The sequence below is a fragment of the Alligator sinensis genome, unplaced genomic scaffold (genome assembly GCF_000455745.1).
Source record: "Alligator sinensis unplaced genomic scaffold, ASM45574v1 scaffold200_2, whole genome shotgun sequence".
Classification (NCBI taxonomy): domain Eukaryota; kingdom Metazoa; phylum Chordata; order Crocodylia; family Alligatoridae; genus Alligator; species Alligator sinensis.
In genome coordinates this window covers 406,941-425,649 of record NW_005842732.1, presented here as the reverse complement: position 1 = coordinate 425,649, position 18,709 = coordinate 406,941, and the positions used below count along the sequence as shown (strand labels likewise).

Below are 18,709 nucleotides of genomic sequence, written 5' to 3'. Positions count from 1 at the left end.
GGGTAGAGATTAAATGAGAATTGCGAAAGTTAAACACAGATTTTACAAAGGAAATGTTAAAAAGGTGTAGAATGCAGAAGCAAAGATAGCATGGCTAATGGGAATGAGGGGATGAAAATAGAAAATACCATATTCAAATTAAGAACAAAAAGAGCTTAATGTGCTGAAACCAGGGTGAGAAGGAGGGAATTAGGTAATCCTTGTCCCAGGGTACTGAAGAACTGACACACAAAATTGCCAGTCAAGCAGCAAGCATGTTTAATAACTCTATGAAAGATAGGGCAGTAGCAATGTGATTGTCTATTAGCAATGTAAAACTTTCACTTAAAGAAGGCAAAAAATGATCCAAGCAAATACAGACTACTTACAATAATATCAATGATGTACAAAGTTTGAGAACAAATTCTGAAAGAAGACTTACATAAAGACATGGAGGTGTCTAACTTTATCAAATATCCGTCTTGGATAAGATAACTGATTTTTCTCTGTGAGGGAGCTGATAGATTTAATTTATCCTGGCCTTTGGAAACTTTTTGATACAGTGCCACAAAGCAAATGATTAGCTAAACTGGAGGCAATAGAGAGTGGTGAAGGAACTGCAAGATGGGTAAGCACCTGGCTAAAGTGGCAAAAGGTTTTGTTTTAGGCTGAAAAGAAATTTACTATTGGAGTTTCTTGAGGAATGGTCTTGGGACCATTGATACAAGTAAAAAAAAATAGGAGTGTACTGATGAAAGATATCTCAAAATATGGGAGGTAATCTGTAATGGAAGAGGTTTGTAACATGGAGAAAGGACTTGATGATTTATAAGACAATATTAGAAATGGGATGAAATTCAACAGCCAATATGCAGTTACGCACTTGGGGACTCCTAAGTTGGAACTTTATCAGTTGGAAGGGCAGAGGTGAAGAAAGACCTGGCCATGTTAGTTGATTCAGGATGATTGTGAACTGCTAATGTGTTGCAGCCATGAAAAAGACACATGCGTTACTAGAATATGTGAGGTAAAATGCTTCCAGCAGAAATAAGGATTCATTAACACCCATAAGACCTCATCTAAAATACTGTATGCAGCTGTAGTCACCCGTGTTCAGGAAAGATGATTTCATATTGGAACGGGGCAGAGTGGAGATTCATAGATTGTAAGGCCGGAAGAAGTTTTTCCTAATGTTGAGCCTAAATCAATCTTGCAGGAGTTTGTGGCCATTACTCCTGGTTTACCCTTCGGGTGCCCTGGTGAACAGTTGCTCACCGAGCCCTGGATGTATTCCCCTAGTGTAGCAGTAAGCTGCTACCAGGTCCCCTCCAGCCTTCTTTTCCACAAGCTCCAGAGTCCCAGATTCCTCAGCCTTTCCGCATATGGCTTGCCTTTTAAGACTCTGATCATATGGGTGGCTCTTCTTTGACTCTCAAGTTTGTCCACATCCTTGTTAAAGTGTGGTGCCCAGAACTGGATGCAGTACTCTAGCTGAAAGGAGGCTGAAAGGGTTTACTTTGTTTGACCTAGCACATGGGTTTTTCAATCTTTTTTTTAGGCTAAGTACCCCTGGCGGACAGATGCTAGGGGGGGAGGAATGTGCAGCTGGACACCAAGTGGGGAGGTAGGCATGGAGCGCCGCTGTCGCCTCTCAGGAGCAGGGCCAGGGTGGGGAGGAGAAACTCACTGGGCTGGAGTGAGGGCAGTGGTATCCCTCTGCAGGGCGGGGAAGCTCACTGGGCTGGTGCGTGGCGCTGGTGACCGCCACATGCCAACTTCCCTGCCCTGCAGAAGGGCACCGCTGTCCTTGCCTCAGCCCTGCTCCTGGGAGGTGGTGGCACTCCATCCCTGCCCACCCATGCGTACCCCCTAGGACCCATCCAAGTACCCCCAGGGGTACGCATACCGCCAGTTGACAACCCCTGGCCTAGTAAAATGAAGGTTGCAAGAGGATGTGGTTTCTCTGTGTAAATTCATTAAGGAAGTGCTTTTCAATCTGTGGTCTGTGGACCCCTGGAGGTCTGCAGGCTGTATCTGAGGGATCCATGAAAGATAACTGATTAATCAAAAGTATGTGAATACTAGAGGTGCACCAGTAGACATTTTTGTGGCTGATACTGGTAGCCAATTTTTAAGAAGGCATATCAACCAATACCAACCCAATTTCCAATACAGAGCCCAGCAGCTTTAAGAGCAGTGTCTGGGTGGTAAGTCTGTTGTGGTGGAAGGGGAGGAGGAAGGGAAGAGGGCATGGTGGGGGTGGGGGCAGATTGAGGCTCCTGTGGTGTGGGAGGGAGGGGGCAGGGGCTGGGACAGGCAGTGCCCAGCCAGGGCAGGGCACGGGACAGAGCCGCTGCGTGTCCAGGTGGCATGGGAAGGGCAGCTTCCGCCACTGCACATACATTGGAAGGGCACAGGGGGCGTGTGCCCCCGGATCTGTGCATGGAGGGACAGCTACTGCTTAATGCTGGGGTCAGGGGCTGTGCTGGGTTCTTCCCAGTGGGGGCAGGGGTGGGCCAGGCTGCACTTAGGGTGAGGGGGCGGTGGTCCTAGGAGCGGGGTTTTGGAGGGTTACGGCAAATTTTGGGGTGGCTGCAGCCCCCTGTCCTGTAGCCTCCCTCCCAATGCTGCTACTGGCTACCCGAAGTGCAGCCCAGCCCAGCCCCCACCAGGAAGAGCCCAGTGCAGACCTAGCCCCAGCCCACAGCATCAGCTGCCCTGCCCTGCACAGATCTGGGGGATATATGACCCCCCCATGCCTTCCTGGGGTCTGTGCAGTGGCAGGAGCCACCCCACTCTGCACCCCTGGATGGGCTCTATCCCATGCCTGCCCCACCCCAGCTGGGAAGCACCTGCCCCAACCCCACTCCCTTCCACACTGCGGAGGCCTCAATGTGTCCCCCTCACCCCTCCCCTTCCTCCAGGGGACCTTCCATCAGACCTTCCATCACAACAGACTTACCAGCTGGACGCATTTCTCCAAGCTACTGGGCTGCATTCCTGGCCCCGTGCATGCAATGGCTGCAGTCATACACAGAGCATTTATTGGTCACATTATCAGCCGCATCAGGCAAAAAAAGTCGATTTCTGATATAGTCAATTTTATTGGTGGCGACCTGATACCGGAATGATGTATTGATACACCTGTAGTGAATACGCACTTTACAATTCAGAGGGGTCTACGCTGCCATTCAACATTTTTTAGGGGTCTGCAAATGAAAAAAGTTTGAAAACCACTGCATTAAAAGGAAAGACATCAAGCCAAAAGAAAAGCAGGCTACGGGCAGTGTGGTTCAGTGATGCTGGCCTAGAATAGAGAAAACCCTGAACTTAATGAGGGCTTCTTGCCCACGGTGAGGTAGCAACTTCCATGCTGCACTGCCTTCCCATCTATTTTATCTAATGCAAGGAGTGGTGGTTTAGCTTCAAAAAAAGGAGCTCTGAAGAAAGAACTGGATAAGCCTAACCTGTGGCATGGTGGTTAGAACATTGTTTAGGTTCAGACCCCCTGTGAGTGAGTTGGGCTAGAGCCTGCATCTCCATATTCCTAGGCAAGTGCCCTGACCATTCAGCTACTGGGACTGTAACACAGGCAAGTCGTCCTGCTTCTCACCCCCCCACTCCCCCTATCTCCCCCAAGTGTACAGACACAGAGGCCAAAACAGGAGGTACACAGCTAGGAAATTGCCATTTAGATCCACACAAGGAAATAGTTTTAGTTCTATAGAACTATAGACCTATAGTCCTTACGAAATGCTTGTAAAATGCAGCTATTCGGATATTCTTATACAATTGTATATTGGTATTCATGACTACATAAGGAATAGCACAGAACTCGACCAGAAGAACGTACATATTAATATCTATTGCTGAACTAAGTCCATTATCATGATTTGGCATAAGGCCTGTTTTTTGGGGGTTTTTTTAACTGTTAGGTCTTGATGCTCATCTTGAGTTGTCCTAATTGAGAGTAATCAGAGAACAAGTTTGGAAATAAAGTAAATACGAAGAAATGAGACCACTGTGAATATATTTCATTAATAATTTGTTTGGTGCACTACTTTTGTTATTTAAAAAATGTGTGCTGTATGCATTTAGTAACATTTATTGAGCATGTTAGCTTATTCTTGCTGATCATATCAACTATGATTTTATTTAAAACACACCACCCTTCAAAAAATCAATTGGGCATTACATAACATTGGTGCAGAAAGAAAAAAGAATTAGTTAGTAAATGATTCCCGTATTCCAAATCACAAATTGAAGTAGTGTTATTTTTCTAATAAAGAAAATAATGACACGAACCATTACAGCATTTTGAGCAGATGATAATTTATTTGTGGAGGGTACTTTTACAAAAAGTAATTACTCCAATAAACAATAACGAATGGTATGTTTATCTAAAAAGTCCCATGTATAGTTCCCAAAGGGAGGGCAGACAGATTAAGGTCTAAGGGTTAATCTAAAACATAATGCTCTAAGACCTTGTTCCTGGTATCAATATGAGTTTTTAAGTATTTATTAGACATTTGTTTAAGCCCCCTCCCCCCCCACCAGATTGGCATTTTACAGTTCACTGCTACAACTAATGTAGGGTTCAGTAATCAAATAAGGGATTGGGTAAAGTCTGTCAACGGTAGGTACAAGGTGGGGGCAGTAAGATGCTCCTCCTCCCCCTCCCCCCCCCCCCCCGGTTTGCCCGTGTTAGATGTGCACAATCTGGCAATTCAGTTTTGAAACACTGTTCTGTGGGTGTTGACATTTTCATTTAGTATCACTTAATGGCAAAGAAATAATGCACAGACAAGAGTAGGCATAATGGAATAGACTAGTAGGGAGGTAAAGGCTTAATATTATAGAATTTATACTTCCATAGTTTCTAGGGTCGGAAAGGACCTGAACAGATCATCAAGTCCAACCCCCTGCCCTGGACAGGAACGACTGCTGGGATCATAATACCCCAGTCATATATCTATCCAACCTCCTCTTGAAGACCCCCCAAGGTAGGAGAGAGCACCACTTCCCTTGAGAGACAATTCCAGAGCCTGGCAGCCCTAACTGTAAAGTAATGCATCCTAATATCAAGCCTAAACCAACTCTCAATCGATTTGTGGCCATTTATTCCTTGTTATCCCAGGTGGTGCCTGGGGGAACAGAGCCTCACCTATTTTCTGCTGGTCCCTCCTGGTGAGTTTATAGATGGCCACCAGATCACCTCTCAGTCTTCTCTTGTGGAGGCTGAATAGATTCAGACCCTTTAGCCTATCTTCATAAGGTCTGGCCTGCTGCCCCCTGACCATGCAAATGGCCCTCCTCAGCACCCTCTCAAGCTTAGCCACATCCCTCTTGAAGTGCAGTGCCCAGAAGTGGATGCAGTACTCCAACTGCAGCCTGACCAGCACCGCATAGAGGGGGAGAATCACCTCCCTGGACCTGCTTACGATGCATCTGTAGATGCACGACAAGGTGCGGTTAGCCTTACTGACCGCTTACTTGCATTGGCAGCTCATGTCCATCCAGGAGTCAACAATGACTCCAAGGTCCCTTTCAGCTACCGTGTTGTTGAGAAGGGTGTTCCCCAGGCTATAGGTGTGTTGCTGGTTCCTTCTCCCTAGATGCAGCACCTTGCACTTATCTGCATTGAATTCCATCCTATTCTCACCCACCCACCTCTGTCACCTGTCTAGATCTAGCTGGATTCGGGCCTTCCCCTCCAGCGTGCCCACCTGGCCCCACATCTTTGTGTCATCAGTGAATTTGGACAGCATGCTTTCCACGCCCACCTCGAAGTCACTGATAAAGATGTTGAATAGCACAAGCCCAAGGATCGAGCCCTGGGGAACTGCACTGCCCACATCCCTCCAGGTCGAAAATGAGCTGTCCACCACCACTCTCTGGGTGTGACCATTGAGCCAATTTGCTGCCCATCCGACTGTGTAGGTATCAATGCTACAGTCGCCTAGTTTTTTTATGAGACTGGGGTGAGAAACTGTGTCAAAGGCCTTCCTGAAGTCCATGTAGATGGATGACATCCACCTCAACGCCCGCATCCAAGGACTTTGGTGACCTGGTTGTAAAAGGAAACAAGGTTAGTCAGACAAGATCTGCTCGCAATGAACCCATGTAGGTTGTCCCTGAGCATTACCTCCCATGCTGAGCCCATGCAGATGTGTTCCTTGATAATTTTCTCAAAGGTCTTCCCAAGGACTGAAGAGAGACTAACTGGCCTATAGTTACCCGGGTCCTCCTTTCTCCCCTTCTTGTAAGTGGGGACCACATTGGCCCTCTTCCAGTCCTCTGGGACCTGGCCAGAGCACCACAAGTCCTCATACAGCTGTGCCAGGGGCCCTGCTATGACCTCTGCCAATTCCCTCAGTACCCTCAGATGAAGACCACCCGGACCTGCTGATTTATACACATCCAGCCCCTCCAAGAGTTTCCTAACTAGTTTGTCCCTGACCCTAGGCATGGCATCGTGTCCCCTGAGCCTGTCCGTAATTGTAATGGGGGAGTTGTCCTGGTCGCTGCTTGGAAATATGGAGGCAAAGAACTCGTTGAAGAGATCAGCTTTTTCCTTTGCTGCAATCAGCAGATTGCCAAACCTGTCCTGTAGGGGCCCCATGTTACCTGGTGCCTTCTTACTCCCTATGCATTTGAAAATGGACTTTTTGTTATCCTTAATTCTGGTCGCCAGCCCTAGTTCTGTCTTTCCCTTGGCCTTCCTAACTGCTTCCCTGCAATCACCAGCAATGGAGGTGTAATCCTTCTTGGTGATTGCCCCTTGCTTCCACTGATTGTATGCCACCGTTTTTGCCCTCAGGCTGTCCTGGATGCCTTTACTGAGCCAAGGGGGCTTTTTAGCACTCTTGCCCCCTTTGGTTTGCATTGGGACTGACTCCCTCTGAGCCTGGAGGATTGTCTCCTTAAGGAACAACCACCCATCCTGGACTCCCATTTCATTGAAGCTCTGAGTCCCCAGTGTCTCTCTTACTAATCTCTTTAGCTGATTGAAGTTGGCCCTCCTGAAGTCAAGGACTTTTGCCTTACTGCTTGCTTTCACCACCCTGTGCCAGATAGTAAATTCCAACAGATGATGGTCACTAATGCCTAGGTAGTCGAGCACCCGCAGATCCCTCACCAGGCCATCACCTGTGGCAAGGACCAAGTCCAGCAAGGCATTTCCTCTAGTGGGATTTATGTACCTCCTGGGCTAGGTGGAGGTCCTGTATGCGGGCTAAAAACCTATGTGAGCATTCAGACCTGGCTGACGGATCCTCCCAGCAGATGTCTGCATAGTTTAGGTCATCCATGACAACCACATCCCTTGTCCTTACAGCCTCCGTGAGCTGACCTGAAAATTCCAGGTCCAGCTCATCCCCCTGGTGAGGTGGTCTATAGTAGACGCCCACTATCAAGTCCCTTTTCCCATGACCCCCTTGCATTATAGCCCAGAGCACCTCAGTTTGCCCCTCTTCTGAACCCATCCTGATCATCGACGCGTACTGCTCTTTAACATAGAGCGCTACATTCCCCCCCCCCAACCTTTTCTACCTACTCTATACAACCTATAGCCCTTGATGTCTACTGCCCAGTAGGCAGAAGACATCATCTGATGAGTAGATTCTACCCATCTACTCGTGGGTAGAATCCCACCAGGTTTCTGTAAGCCCAGCCAGATCTGGGTTTTAGCTACCTAGCAGGAGGGCGAGTTCCTCCTGCTTATTCCCCATACTTCTAGCATTTGTGTAGAGGCAGTTGAGACCTCCTATGGATGTTTGTGCTGCCCTCTTGTTCCCAAGCTTGCCCGGGCCCTTGTCGCTTACCTGGGTTATTGCTGCTTGTGTCACCTGGCTTGAAGTCGAAGTGTCCTCCTGTACCTCTGCATCCCCATCCCCTGACGAACTTAGTTTAAAGCTCGCCGTACAAGATCAGCCAACCTGGAAGAGAAAACACGATTGCCTTTCGGGGAGAGATGTAGCCCATCTCACCCTAGCATGTCTCCTGCGTGGAAGTGCGAGTCGTGGTCGAAGAATTCAAAGCCCACTCAGTAACTCCAGCTCCAAAGCTGCCAGTTGACCTCTCCGATGCAGGCCTTGTGACGCTGTCTGCATCTGCTCAGTGGAAGAACAGATGAGAAAACCACTTGTGCTCCCGTCTCCCTAAGCTCCCTAAGAATTAAAAGTTTAATTGTCAGTAAACTAATTTATATCCACGTTCTTATTTTTCTTTATTACTGAGTCATTGCAACTCATTCTTATCTTTCAAAAATAACAGTCCTCCCCATTCCTGCCCCCTCCAATATGGTAGTTCTTTGTGACACCTGCTTCCTACAGAAACAATGCTAGTGTTCACTAGCTAGTACAGGCAAGTGACCTTGGGAGCCAGGCAAATAATATGCAACTCTCACCACCTTTACAGCCAAATGTAAAACCCACTTAACCCAAGTTTTCCCACAGTAGCCTTCCATTCACTAAATAAAAACACAAACAAAAGTACAACTAAAGCCATCTTGGTGGCAGAGCAGGAGATGAGGCAAGTCATCTTTTTGTGAAATGGGAGGTATTCATATACTCCAGTGATGAGATCCACATATATAACTGGATGGCTGGAATGGCAGATCATCTCAAAAGTAAGCTAACTGACTTCTGGTTTATAGCAGTATATCACTTGTCAGTTTGTTTTACTTTATGTAGAAAAGATCATTTGTCTACAAGATAACTTTCTGCCTCTTGTAGCACCTCACAGGATGATCTGCCCTTCCTTTTAAGGGAAAGCATGGGTGACTGGTGCCTCCTGAGTCTGGGGGAGCATGTGCCCCCCCCATGTCCTCCCTAGCAGTCACCTACGAGGGAAAGTTTATATTATGCCTTAATTGGTTGTAAATAAATGCTAGAGCTTAGAGAATTCCCGTCTGAAATCATCCATTCTGACCTCCTGAGCCACGTTTCCAAGCTGGCCATCCCTGGCGCCTGTGTAGATATTCACATGTGTCCAGTTTGGGTGTTCAGATGTCTAGGATGTGAGCGTGCTAATCCGGCATTTTGGCACACAGGCGGCTGAATACTTAACTGGCCAGGTTTATATTCATTTTCCCTTTTTGAATTGACGCTTCAGATTTGGCACGTACAAATGTAACCATGCATCCATCCTTGAAGACCTAGTTTACAGTATCTTTCAGAAATGACTATCTTCAAAGACACACAGGATCCTGTAGACTTTGTATTGGAATGCCTATGTCTTACAGACTTCTGCCAGTTTTGTCACAATGATTTTAATTTCTAATATAGAGTATCTGCTTTCTTCGGGGGTGGGGGTCTGAAGGCTTTCTCTTGCATACACAGCTCAAAAAAACCCCCAAAACAAAACCTGTTATTTCCCTAAAAACCAGGGTCCTCCTTCATTGCAAGAATAACCAGTCAATTAATCTCTGAGCAAACAGTAGAACGTAATCTATTATTGTTTTCTGACTGGGTTTACTAGAGGTCAGAAAGAGATTCTTTAAAGTGATCACACACTTGTTTTTTCCAAAAGCACATCAGAAGTTGTGCCAAAGAAAAACAGAAATACAGTATTTTTTTAAAATATTGAAAAAAAGCTAAATAAAGTCTTTAAATGGCATTACTTGGCCCAGATTGTGTTTGCAATGCAAGGTACAACTCTTGTGATTCTGCTATCTGAAAACTGCTTAAATGAGCTCCATTTCAGCCATGCAATTTATTCCACACCTGAGGTGAAATAAGTCATCCTCCACTCCTCCTCTGATGTTGAGCCATTTGAGAACTAACGGCCAATATGTTTGTGCAAGTCTGTTTGCTTATACAAAGATCCCATTTAAGTTTCTCCACCCAAGAAATTCATGTTGACTTTGGACAATCTCTGGATCATTTTATTCCATTAAATAAATAAACTTATAAACCTGTGACACTTACCACCTTGCTCTCATATATTTTGTGCTATTATAAGGGTAACGTTTGTATTAGGGACATATTATGAGCTAATGTCAGACACAGTAATTTCATATTTGGTCAAAAAAATAAAGTTGAATCCATAGAGATATGGGCCTCTCTGGGATGATCTCAAGGTCTTGCTGATGTGAGTTTGGATTATCTGCATAACAGATTTGTGTTCATTCTTATTAATTAATGAAAATAACTCAGTCAGCAGGGATTGGCAGCACAGATATGTTTGCAGGATCAAGAGCGTCATACATGATGAAAATAATTTCTCTGTTATGTTTAAAAATGGAAGATACTAGAAATTTCAGTACTAGAAAATGGGGAGGAAATCACAGACTTCCAAGCTGATTTGTTCTTCAGGTTATGATTTTATATTCCTTATTCAATCAAAAAAATTTCTATTGCAGTCAGTTAAAAATTTTACCTGACTAAAGACTGCAGAATTAGTCCATTAGCCACCATGAATGGAATTTAGCCTGTGGATCCTCAAAAAAATTCAAATACATGCTTATCTTCCCATGCAAAATTTCCAAAAGTTATACCCATGTAATTTGGCTTGGCAGTATACCAGCTTTTGAAAAAGGAATGGACTGGTCATCTTCAGACTTTTGTCACAATCCCTGTTAGGTTGTGCTGGCTTTCAGGGCTCAATTTACTTTTACAGGATGGTGGAACCTGAGGGAGAAAGAGAGAGGACCTAATAAGTAACCTTACATCCAGTTGCTCAGAGCAGCCACAGTTCCTCCTGAAATCACTGAACTGTCAATGTATTAGCAGCACAGAGGTTTAGGCCGCTTTTTCAGTAACTAAGTATGGAATTTAGATACCTAACTTTAGTAAGTTTAATTTGAAAAAGTTAGCCCGGTGTTGTTAATTTTTGGAGCACTCACTGTAGAAGGTAACCCATTTATTAATATATAGTGAGAACCACTCCCTATACCTGAAGAGTTTGACTGTTAAAGAGGACGCCACATTTATTCAGAAATTGGGAGTCGGATCTCTCAGCACTCATGGGATGGCTTCAACATCGTGAGCTTTTAACAATAATCTATTGTATATTATTTTTATTTGCCAAATCTTTTCTGAACCTCTTTGTGGGGTATTTTGAAGTGTTTGTCTATGACACAAGGGTTACGTGGTTACTGTTCCCTCCCCCTGTAACCCCCAACTGGGTGAAAGCTGAGACTCTCCAGTAATCACTTCTTTTCAGGAGTCAGAGATACATATCAGGCATAAAATATCGCAAGACTGACGAAAAATTGATAGCATGAGACAAATAAAGGGTGGGGATCAGAAACACATTTACAGAGTGTTCTTCACCTGCCAAAAGTCACAGAGCATATTGGTGGCAAATAAGGTGACCACCTATTTCTAATTGGGTGGGACAGTCCTGTTTGGGAACCTCAGGTCCCAGTCCTGGGCTGCATGACTCTGGGACAATATTTGTCCCGGATTCACAGCATCGTGCAGGGATCCACAGGAAATGGCAGGTTTAAAAATATAATGCCGGGATCGGGATGTAGGGGGCACCACACATGCATGTGTGCACCTGCACACGCGCACACAGCCAGGAAATACAGCTGGGCAGCATGGAGAGCAGCTCCCTGCAGGTAAGTCTGTGGAGGGGAGAGGGCATGGGGTGGAGAGAGACTGTAGATAGAGGTTCCCACAGTAAGGGTGGGAGTGGGGCAAGCGGCTGGGTGTGCTGCATGGGACTGGGGTGTAGAGCAGGACAGAGCTCAGGGAAGCTCATCCAGGAGGCCCAGAGCAAGGGGAGGGGCCCTTCACCACTGCCTGCACCCCTGAGGGGGAACATGGGGTGGGGGGAAACATGCCCCCCCCCCCACCAGATTTGTGCATGGGGCAGGAGCAGATGCAGGCAAGGTGCCCCCTACCCAACTGGCAGCAAGGGGGCAGCAGTGGTGTGGAGCTGTGCCCCCCACTGCTGCTGGGTGGGTAGGGGGCATGTGGCCGATGCAGGGCTCCCAAGTGAAAAGCAATAGGGTGGGGAGACCCAAGCCCTCTGGGAAGACTGAATCCATCCCTGGCCTGCTCAGCTCGGCTTTGGCTGTGCCACTGGCGGAGGCATAGTGGGGGAGAGGCAGGCATATGTCCCTCCTTGACGTTTTAAAAAGGTTTGTCACCCTAGTGGCAAAGTCTGGAGCAGAATTCAAGTACCTGTACTCCTAGGTCAGGGTCCTATCCTTTAGCTCGTACTTTCCCCCATATTCTGTGTTTTGTGTGTGCTGTATGTACTTTTAATAAGATGAGCGAGTGGTCAACCAGTTTCTGCATGAGGTTAGGCTGCCGAGTAAATAAAGAAGTGGTTAAGGCTGTTTTTGCTAAAAATAGAAATTAAGATTAAAAACAATGTTTTGGCCTTAGGCCCTTATTTGGGGTTTTGGAAAACAGAATGAGCATTTTCATTTTCCATTACCTGCAGAAAGCCTTATAGGCAAAACATTACTTCTCATCTAATTTTGTTTTCTTGCGCATGTTTGAATAAAACTTTCTTCCTTCTTTTCTTTTTCATTTAAAGTAAGCTAATGGAAATTATGCCAGGATATGACCAATAATAGTTTTACTAGGAATATTAATTTGGTTAAACAAAGCTCTTTCTATGGTAGCCTCTATGGTAATTTGCTTAAGCTTTGGGGAAGAAATATTAGAAGATGCTATTTTCTTTCAGCAACTTATCGTTTTGCTTCAAATGATTATATTTAATGCTAACTGTCATGTACAAGCTCACTCATTCCATTGAGGGAAATAGCTGTTGCATGCACAAAGGCGACATCCGTTAATGCTAATAAACTCCACTGTGCGAAGTCAGTGATCTCAATTGGGATGAAATTTACTGTGTATCAATTAGAAGCTTTGATGGCAGCATTTGAAATATTATGGGCCAGATTCTTATTTACACTAAGCAAGGTCCTTTTTTAGTCCATCTCACAGGGTAAAGGGCTCTAAATAGAATATCAAATAATCTTTTGTCACATTGTTTATTGTAAATGAAATCTTGCTTCTTTTGTAACTTTCTGTCCTTAAGTATTTTATGCAAGTAATGGGACTAGATGATACTGAATTCTGTCTTGTGTGCTGTAGTCTCCTTTACTAAAGAATCTGAGTGCCTTTTGATCCCTTTAATGTATTTATCCTCCAACCACCATATGTGGTAGGAACATGGTGTTTACCCTCATTTAGAAACGGGGAACTTGAAGTAAAGAGAGACTGTGGTTATGTATGGACATTCAGGGAGGTTAGACTGAGTTAAAAATGGCCACCCAATCTAAAGTATGTTGGGATGGGGGTGGGCTAGCAGGGAGATCAGGGGTTAGCAGGGTCTGTGGGGGGAAGAGGAGGGGGACCAGTAGGGTTTGATAGGATCAGGGGGGCAAGGGATCCATGGGGGGCTTGGAGGGATTGAGGGGGCTAGCTGGGTCCATAGGGAGTTGGTGGGGTTCAGGCGGGTTTGGCAGGATCAGGGGAACTAGAAGGGTCTGCAGGAAGGCAAGGAGGGGATTGGAGGATCCCCTCCAGGACCAATCAGGAGTGTCTTCCAGGATGTGGGATTTGTAGGGCTGGGGATGGGGCTAGCTGGTCTGTGGGGTTTGGGCTTGGGGGGTGGGAGGGAAGTTGTCTGCCTGGGGGAGGGGTGAGGCCAAAGGGGCTAAAAATAGCCTGGTGCCATGGGAGTGGGTAGGAAAAAGGCTGCCCCAGTGCTTGGGGCCAGCAGTGGGCTTTCCCAGTCCCAGGGTTGTGCTGGGAACTGTACAGCAGTTCAGTTAGATTGCTCTTGCCGGATCCGATTTAAGTTAGACTACATTGGAGGTAGGTTTAAATTAGGTTGGGACAGCCATTTTTAGACCTGAACTTCTTGCCCTTCTATACAGTTTGCAGTTATATCCCCACTTAGGTCAATCTAAATGTAAGGTCCAAGCCTGGGCGAACTAAGTTGGATTGGGTGGCCATTTTTAATATGATCTAACCTCCCCTTAACCTTCCCAAATGTCTTTACTTAGCTTCTTGGCAACACCCTGACAATGCCTAACACAATACAACAGCACAAACTATAGCAGCTATAGCCACTTCCGCTGACAGACAGACAAGGAGAAGGAGGTGGTGGTAATAAGCTGTGTATTTTTTCAGTGGGCCTTTACTCAAAATTCTGACTTAATTTGTTTCAGAGTGTTTTCTAGAAAAGCTGAGATGAATTAATTGAAATATCCCTTTAAAAAAAAAAAAAGACAAAAGTATCACTGCTTTATATTTCAGACACTGATATTAAAGAACTAGAGGATATATTTGGACTTCACGGACAAACAGAACACAAGCTGGACTTTCTCCGAAAGAACGTGCCAAAAGATATGAAGCTTGTGCTGATTGGCCATTCAATTGGTTGCTACATCACCCTTGAAATGATGAAGCGGGCATCAGAACTTAAGGTAGGTCAGCCTTGGAGAAAGTAATTTATATCACTCTTCACGGCATTCTGTACACTTTGTATTTAATTAATCAACCCTGATAATGGGAAGCAGCATTTCCATCCCATGTGTTTTTTCAGACCTCAGAAAAAGGCATTTAGTTACTTTTCTTGAATGATCAGTTTCAGTACAGAGTCATACAAAATGCACAGAATTTTATTTTCCACTGTAATGCACTTTATAAAGCGATGAGCACTTCTGCAATGGGGAATGTAGAAAGGCAAGAGTTCTCTGTGGATTGAAGATAGTGTTACTTGTGACACTGATGGTACCTCAAAAGATGTTGCAGATGTTCAAGTAATTACTTGCATAGGCTGGTTTGGTAATTAGGCATATCACAGAAATAGTAAGTGTCATTATCAATACTGCTGTTGTATATGTTCACACATTCAATAAAACTAAACAGTATTTTATCATGAGTACAGGATCAGAGAGTGTCGCTGTAGATGGAGTAAAGACGTTTTATTGAAAGAGATAATATAATAAGTTGAGTCTGCAAATGTTTATAGTTAATATGCATGTTTTAAACACCTGTTATTGAGTGCTGAAAAGTTTTCAGAAGGTTTCAGCATTCTCTTGAGCATTTATAATTTGCAAATTGCTTATTAAACATATCAGTATCAGAGCTGTGAATTCAAAGAGTATTATCCATTTTAGTAAAATGGGATCCTAATTTGAGTCTCGATCTGTTACTGGAATAAACTAATTTATGGTGATAAGACAAATACACAGGACTTCCTTTTATGCTTCTCAAATCCAGAGCACTTTGCAAACATGAATATTCATACAATCTTAATAAACTAGCTAAGTAAATTAATAGTACTGGAAAGAGAGCTGAAGCACAGAAGTTAACTGATTTGTACAAGGTGAGAAGGAGCTAGTGTCAGTGCTGGGATTTCCACTCCAGACATCCTTACCAACAGCTGTACTGTGCAGGCCACTGGACTTTGACCATTACGTTGCTACTGCATGAGACAGAAACTGAAAGTAGCTAATGAAGAAAAAATGACTTTTTTAAAAGGAGAGGTAGTTAGCTGTGCTGGGCTGAAGTCAAGCCAAAGGCAGGAGACAGTGGTACCTCATAGACTATAGTACTCAAATACAAGACAAGGTTTTTTCCTCCAGTTAGCATGGGGAAAAGGGACCCCCATCTTAAATTCACATACAAGTAAACTGTTTCATAGTTTCATAGTTTCATAGTCGGAAGGGACCTAATAGATCTTCTAGCCCGACCCCCCGCCAGGGCGGGAGAACAACCCAAAAAACAAAAAAACAAAAAAACAAACACTCACCCTAAAAACAAAAACGGGACTCAAATGAGTCCAGCCAGGTAAGTATCCAGCCTCTTCTTAAAGATCCCCAGGGTAGGGGCCAGCACCACCTCCCTTGGAAGTTGGTTCCAGCTCCTAGCCGCCCTAACTGTGAAGTAGTTTTTTTGGATGTCCAATCTGTACCTCCTCTCCATCAACTTGTGCCCATTACTCCTTGTTATGCCAGCAGGGGCTAGGGGAAACAGCGTCTCCCCCAAACCCTTCTGGTTCCCCCTAGTGAGTTTATAGACGGTCACCAGGTCCCCCCTCAGCCTTCTCTTGTGGAGGATGAATAGGTTCAAGTCCCGCAGTCTCTCACTGTAGGGTCTGCCCTGTTGTCCCCGGATCATGCGGGTGGCCCTCCTCTGGACCCTTTCCATGTTGTCCACATCCCTCCTGAAATGGGGCGCACAGAACTGGACACAATACTCCAGCTGCGGCCTGACCAGCGTCGCATAGAGGGGGAGGATCACCTCCCTGGCTCTACTCGAGATGCACCTGTGGATGCACGACAAGGTCCGGTTAGCCCTGCCAACCATGACCTCACATTGTCGGCCCATGTTCATCTTGGAGTCAATAATGACACCAAGATCCCTTTCCTGCATGAAATGCATTGTCTATCATTAAACTGCTGCCAAAAACTGCATGTGCTCAGTCCTGGAAACCAACTCTGAAGTTGATTCAACACAGATAACACTGAGCATGACTATAAAGTCCATTACCCTTATTGTGTACCACAAGGATAGATTAGTGCAGCCCACCTGAATAAAATTTATGGTAGTGCCCATTGCACTCAGTTCCCCTCAGCACCATCTCCAGTCATGATTGAAGAGCTAATTAACACATGGCTCCTTTTGGGCAGGGGGGAGGCTTTCTGGAGTACACACACATACTGGGCAGTGGGGTCACCATGGCTTGAAATGCTGTTGACTCTGCTGGGGCCCAGCCCAGTGAACTATATGGTAAATAAAAAGCCTCTTGGTTTCAGACTAATATCATGAATAGTTTGTTCTATATATATATGTTGGTACAAAACTGCTACTTAAAAGTGTATTTATGGAGTACTTGTAGTAATTCAGAGAGGCATACATTTTTGTAAGCAACTACTGTAGTTTACTTTGGATGCTACAAATGAACTTGCAGGAAACATATGAGGAGCAGATACATGAACCTGGATATTATATGTTGACTTGGTTTGTGTTGATGGAGGCGGGGGGAGGTACAGCTGGCATCTGGATCCATTGACATAGCAGTGCTGGTCAGAAACCAAGTTACTGGTATCAACTGGTGCCTTGGTGAGAATAGGTATTAGGTGGTCTGCTGCTGGCGATGTGTCATTTGAATTGGGGGCCTGAGATAAGCCAGGACAGATTTGTCCCCTCCGGGAGGGGTTGGAGGTCATTAACGGTGCATCAAAAGTGTTCAAGCTGGGGGATGTAGGTGATAACCAGAGGGATTCTGTTTTGTCACAGGGTTGGTATTGTACCAGATTAGAGCTGGGTCCGAGCCTGGCTCTGTTGATTTGAGGGCTATGGTTTTGGGACTGCTCCATCCTTAAGGTGTACATCCCAGTCAGTGAGATCACAGCAGATACCATTGTAATGTGGAGCCTGGGTGTAGATGATGGATCTAGTGATGTGTTGAGGATTAAAACTGGTGGTATGGAAGTAGCTGTAGTGGTCCACTGATTTCTGATGCAATGTTGTGGTAATGCAGCTACTGGAAGCTTTCACAGCATTAAAGTTTCACCTGGTAGAATTTCTCTAAAGATTCTTTCTCACGTATTCCTATAATGAAGATATCATTGATGTACCTTAGATATATCAGGGGAGCGAGAAGGTAGCTAGAAAGGAAATGGACGTCAAGGCCTTCTATATTAAAGTCAAGGTCAAATATATCTGACATCTTTTGGGGGCCAATATGTGTGCCCATGGTAGTGCCATTCATTTGTAGGTACAGGGAGTCTCCAAATCTGAAATACAGGTAGTTTTGTGTGAGGACAAAGTATGAGAGTCCATTGGAAATTGAAGCATTTTCATCATCAGGGATAATGTTCTTTATGGCTTATAATCCATCCCCATGGGGGATGTTGGTGTACAGAGATGCAACATCTGTGATAGCTAAGACAGTTGCTGGAATCTTGTCAATAGAATCCAGTTTCTTTAAGAATGTGTTTTTTCTCATAGCTGGAAGCTCTAGTGGTAAAAACAGTTAGACAACAACTCCTGATCCTTTAAATCAAGTAAAGTACTAAATATAAATTAACAAAACACATAAAGCGAAAAATCAAATAGAGATTTAAAATACTTCCATCTTTATATAATAGAAAGTGACAGTAGCAGTGAAGAAAAGAGTTTTCTTTTTTTAATGAAATAAAAATCTGTAGTGACAGTTCTCATTTAGCTAGAAAAGATTGTGCAAGGTGAGAGAGAATGAAGGAGATTATCCCTGTGACTCTTTTTTTTCCCTTTGCACCTGAAATTTCTCAGTGAGTCCTTCTGTGTCACTCAGACACAATATTCTTCCTTTACATCCAATAGAATGACAAGCACGCTATAGATGCTCAGCCATAAATAATAAGAATGACAATCAATAAATAATACTGACATTCTTTACATCCCTTCTTCGTCAGTAGCCACTTTTTTAATATTACATGACCCATGTTGAAGAGAAGTACTAGTAATATAATGCATGTTTCTTATGGGCATGAATAGCCCCTTCCTTTTAATATCCATTTTCATTGTTACATCAATTAAAATAAAACTTGAGCTTAATCTGATACATTTCCACAGGCATAATATATTCTAAACAAGGAATTTATTATAAACAAGGAACTTATGATGGCATTTGTATAACTGTTTTATCTACTCAAGAAGGGAGTGTTTTAGAAAACATCATATGCAGTAATTTATCCAAAAATATCAACTCTTCTTTGGTCAACATCTGTACAGTTTTTATTGCTCAAATAGTTTTATCTGGTTTC

The 18,709-nt window shown here is 44.5% G+C and overlaps 1 protein-coding gene across 3 annotated transcripts in view; it reads left to right on the top strand.

Annotated features, from left to right (window-relative positions):
* Positions 1 to 18,709, top strand: part of LDAH (lipid droplet associated hydrolase) — a 217,149-nt gene that overhangs the window by 79,666 nt on the left and 118,774 nt on the right. For all 3 annotated transcript variants that reach the window (XM_006034383.3, XM_006034382.3, XM_025216356.1), the window contains exon 4: positions 14,208 to 14,377. In XM_006034383.3, coding sequence (XP_006034445.2) covers positions 14,208 to 14,377 — 170 coding nt within the window. The remainder of the gene's footprint in view (positions 1 to 14,207; positions 14,378 to 18,709) is intronic.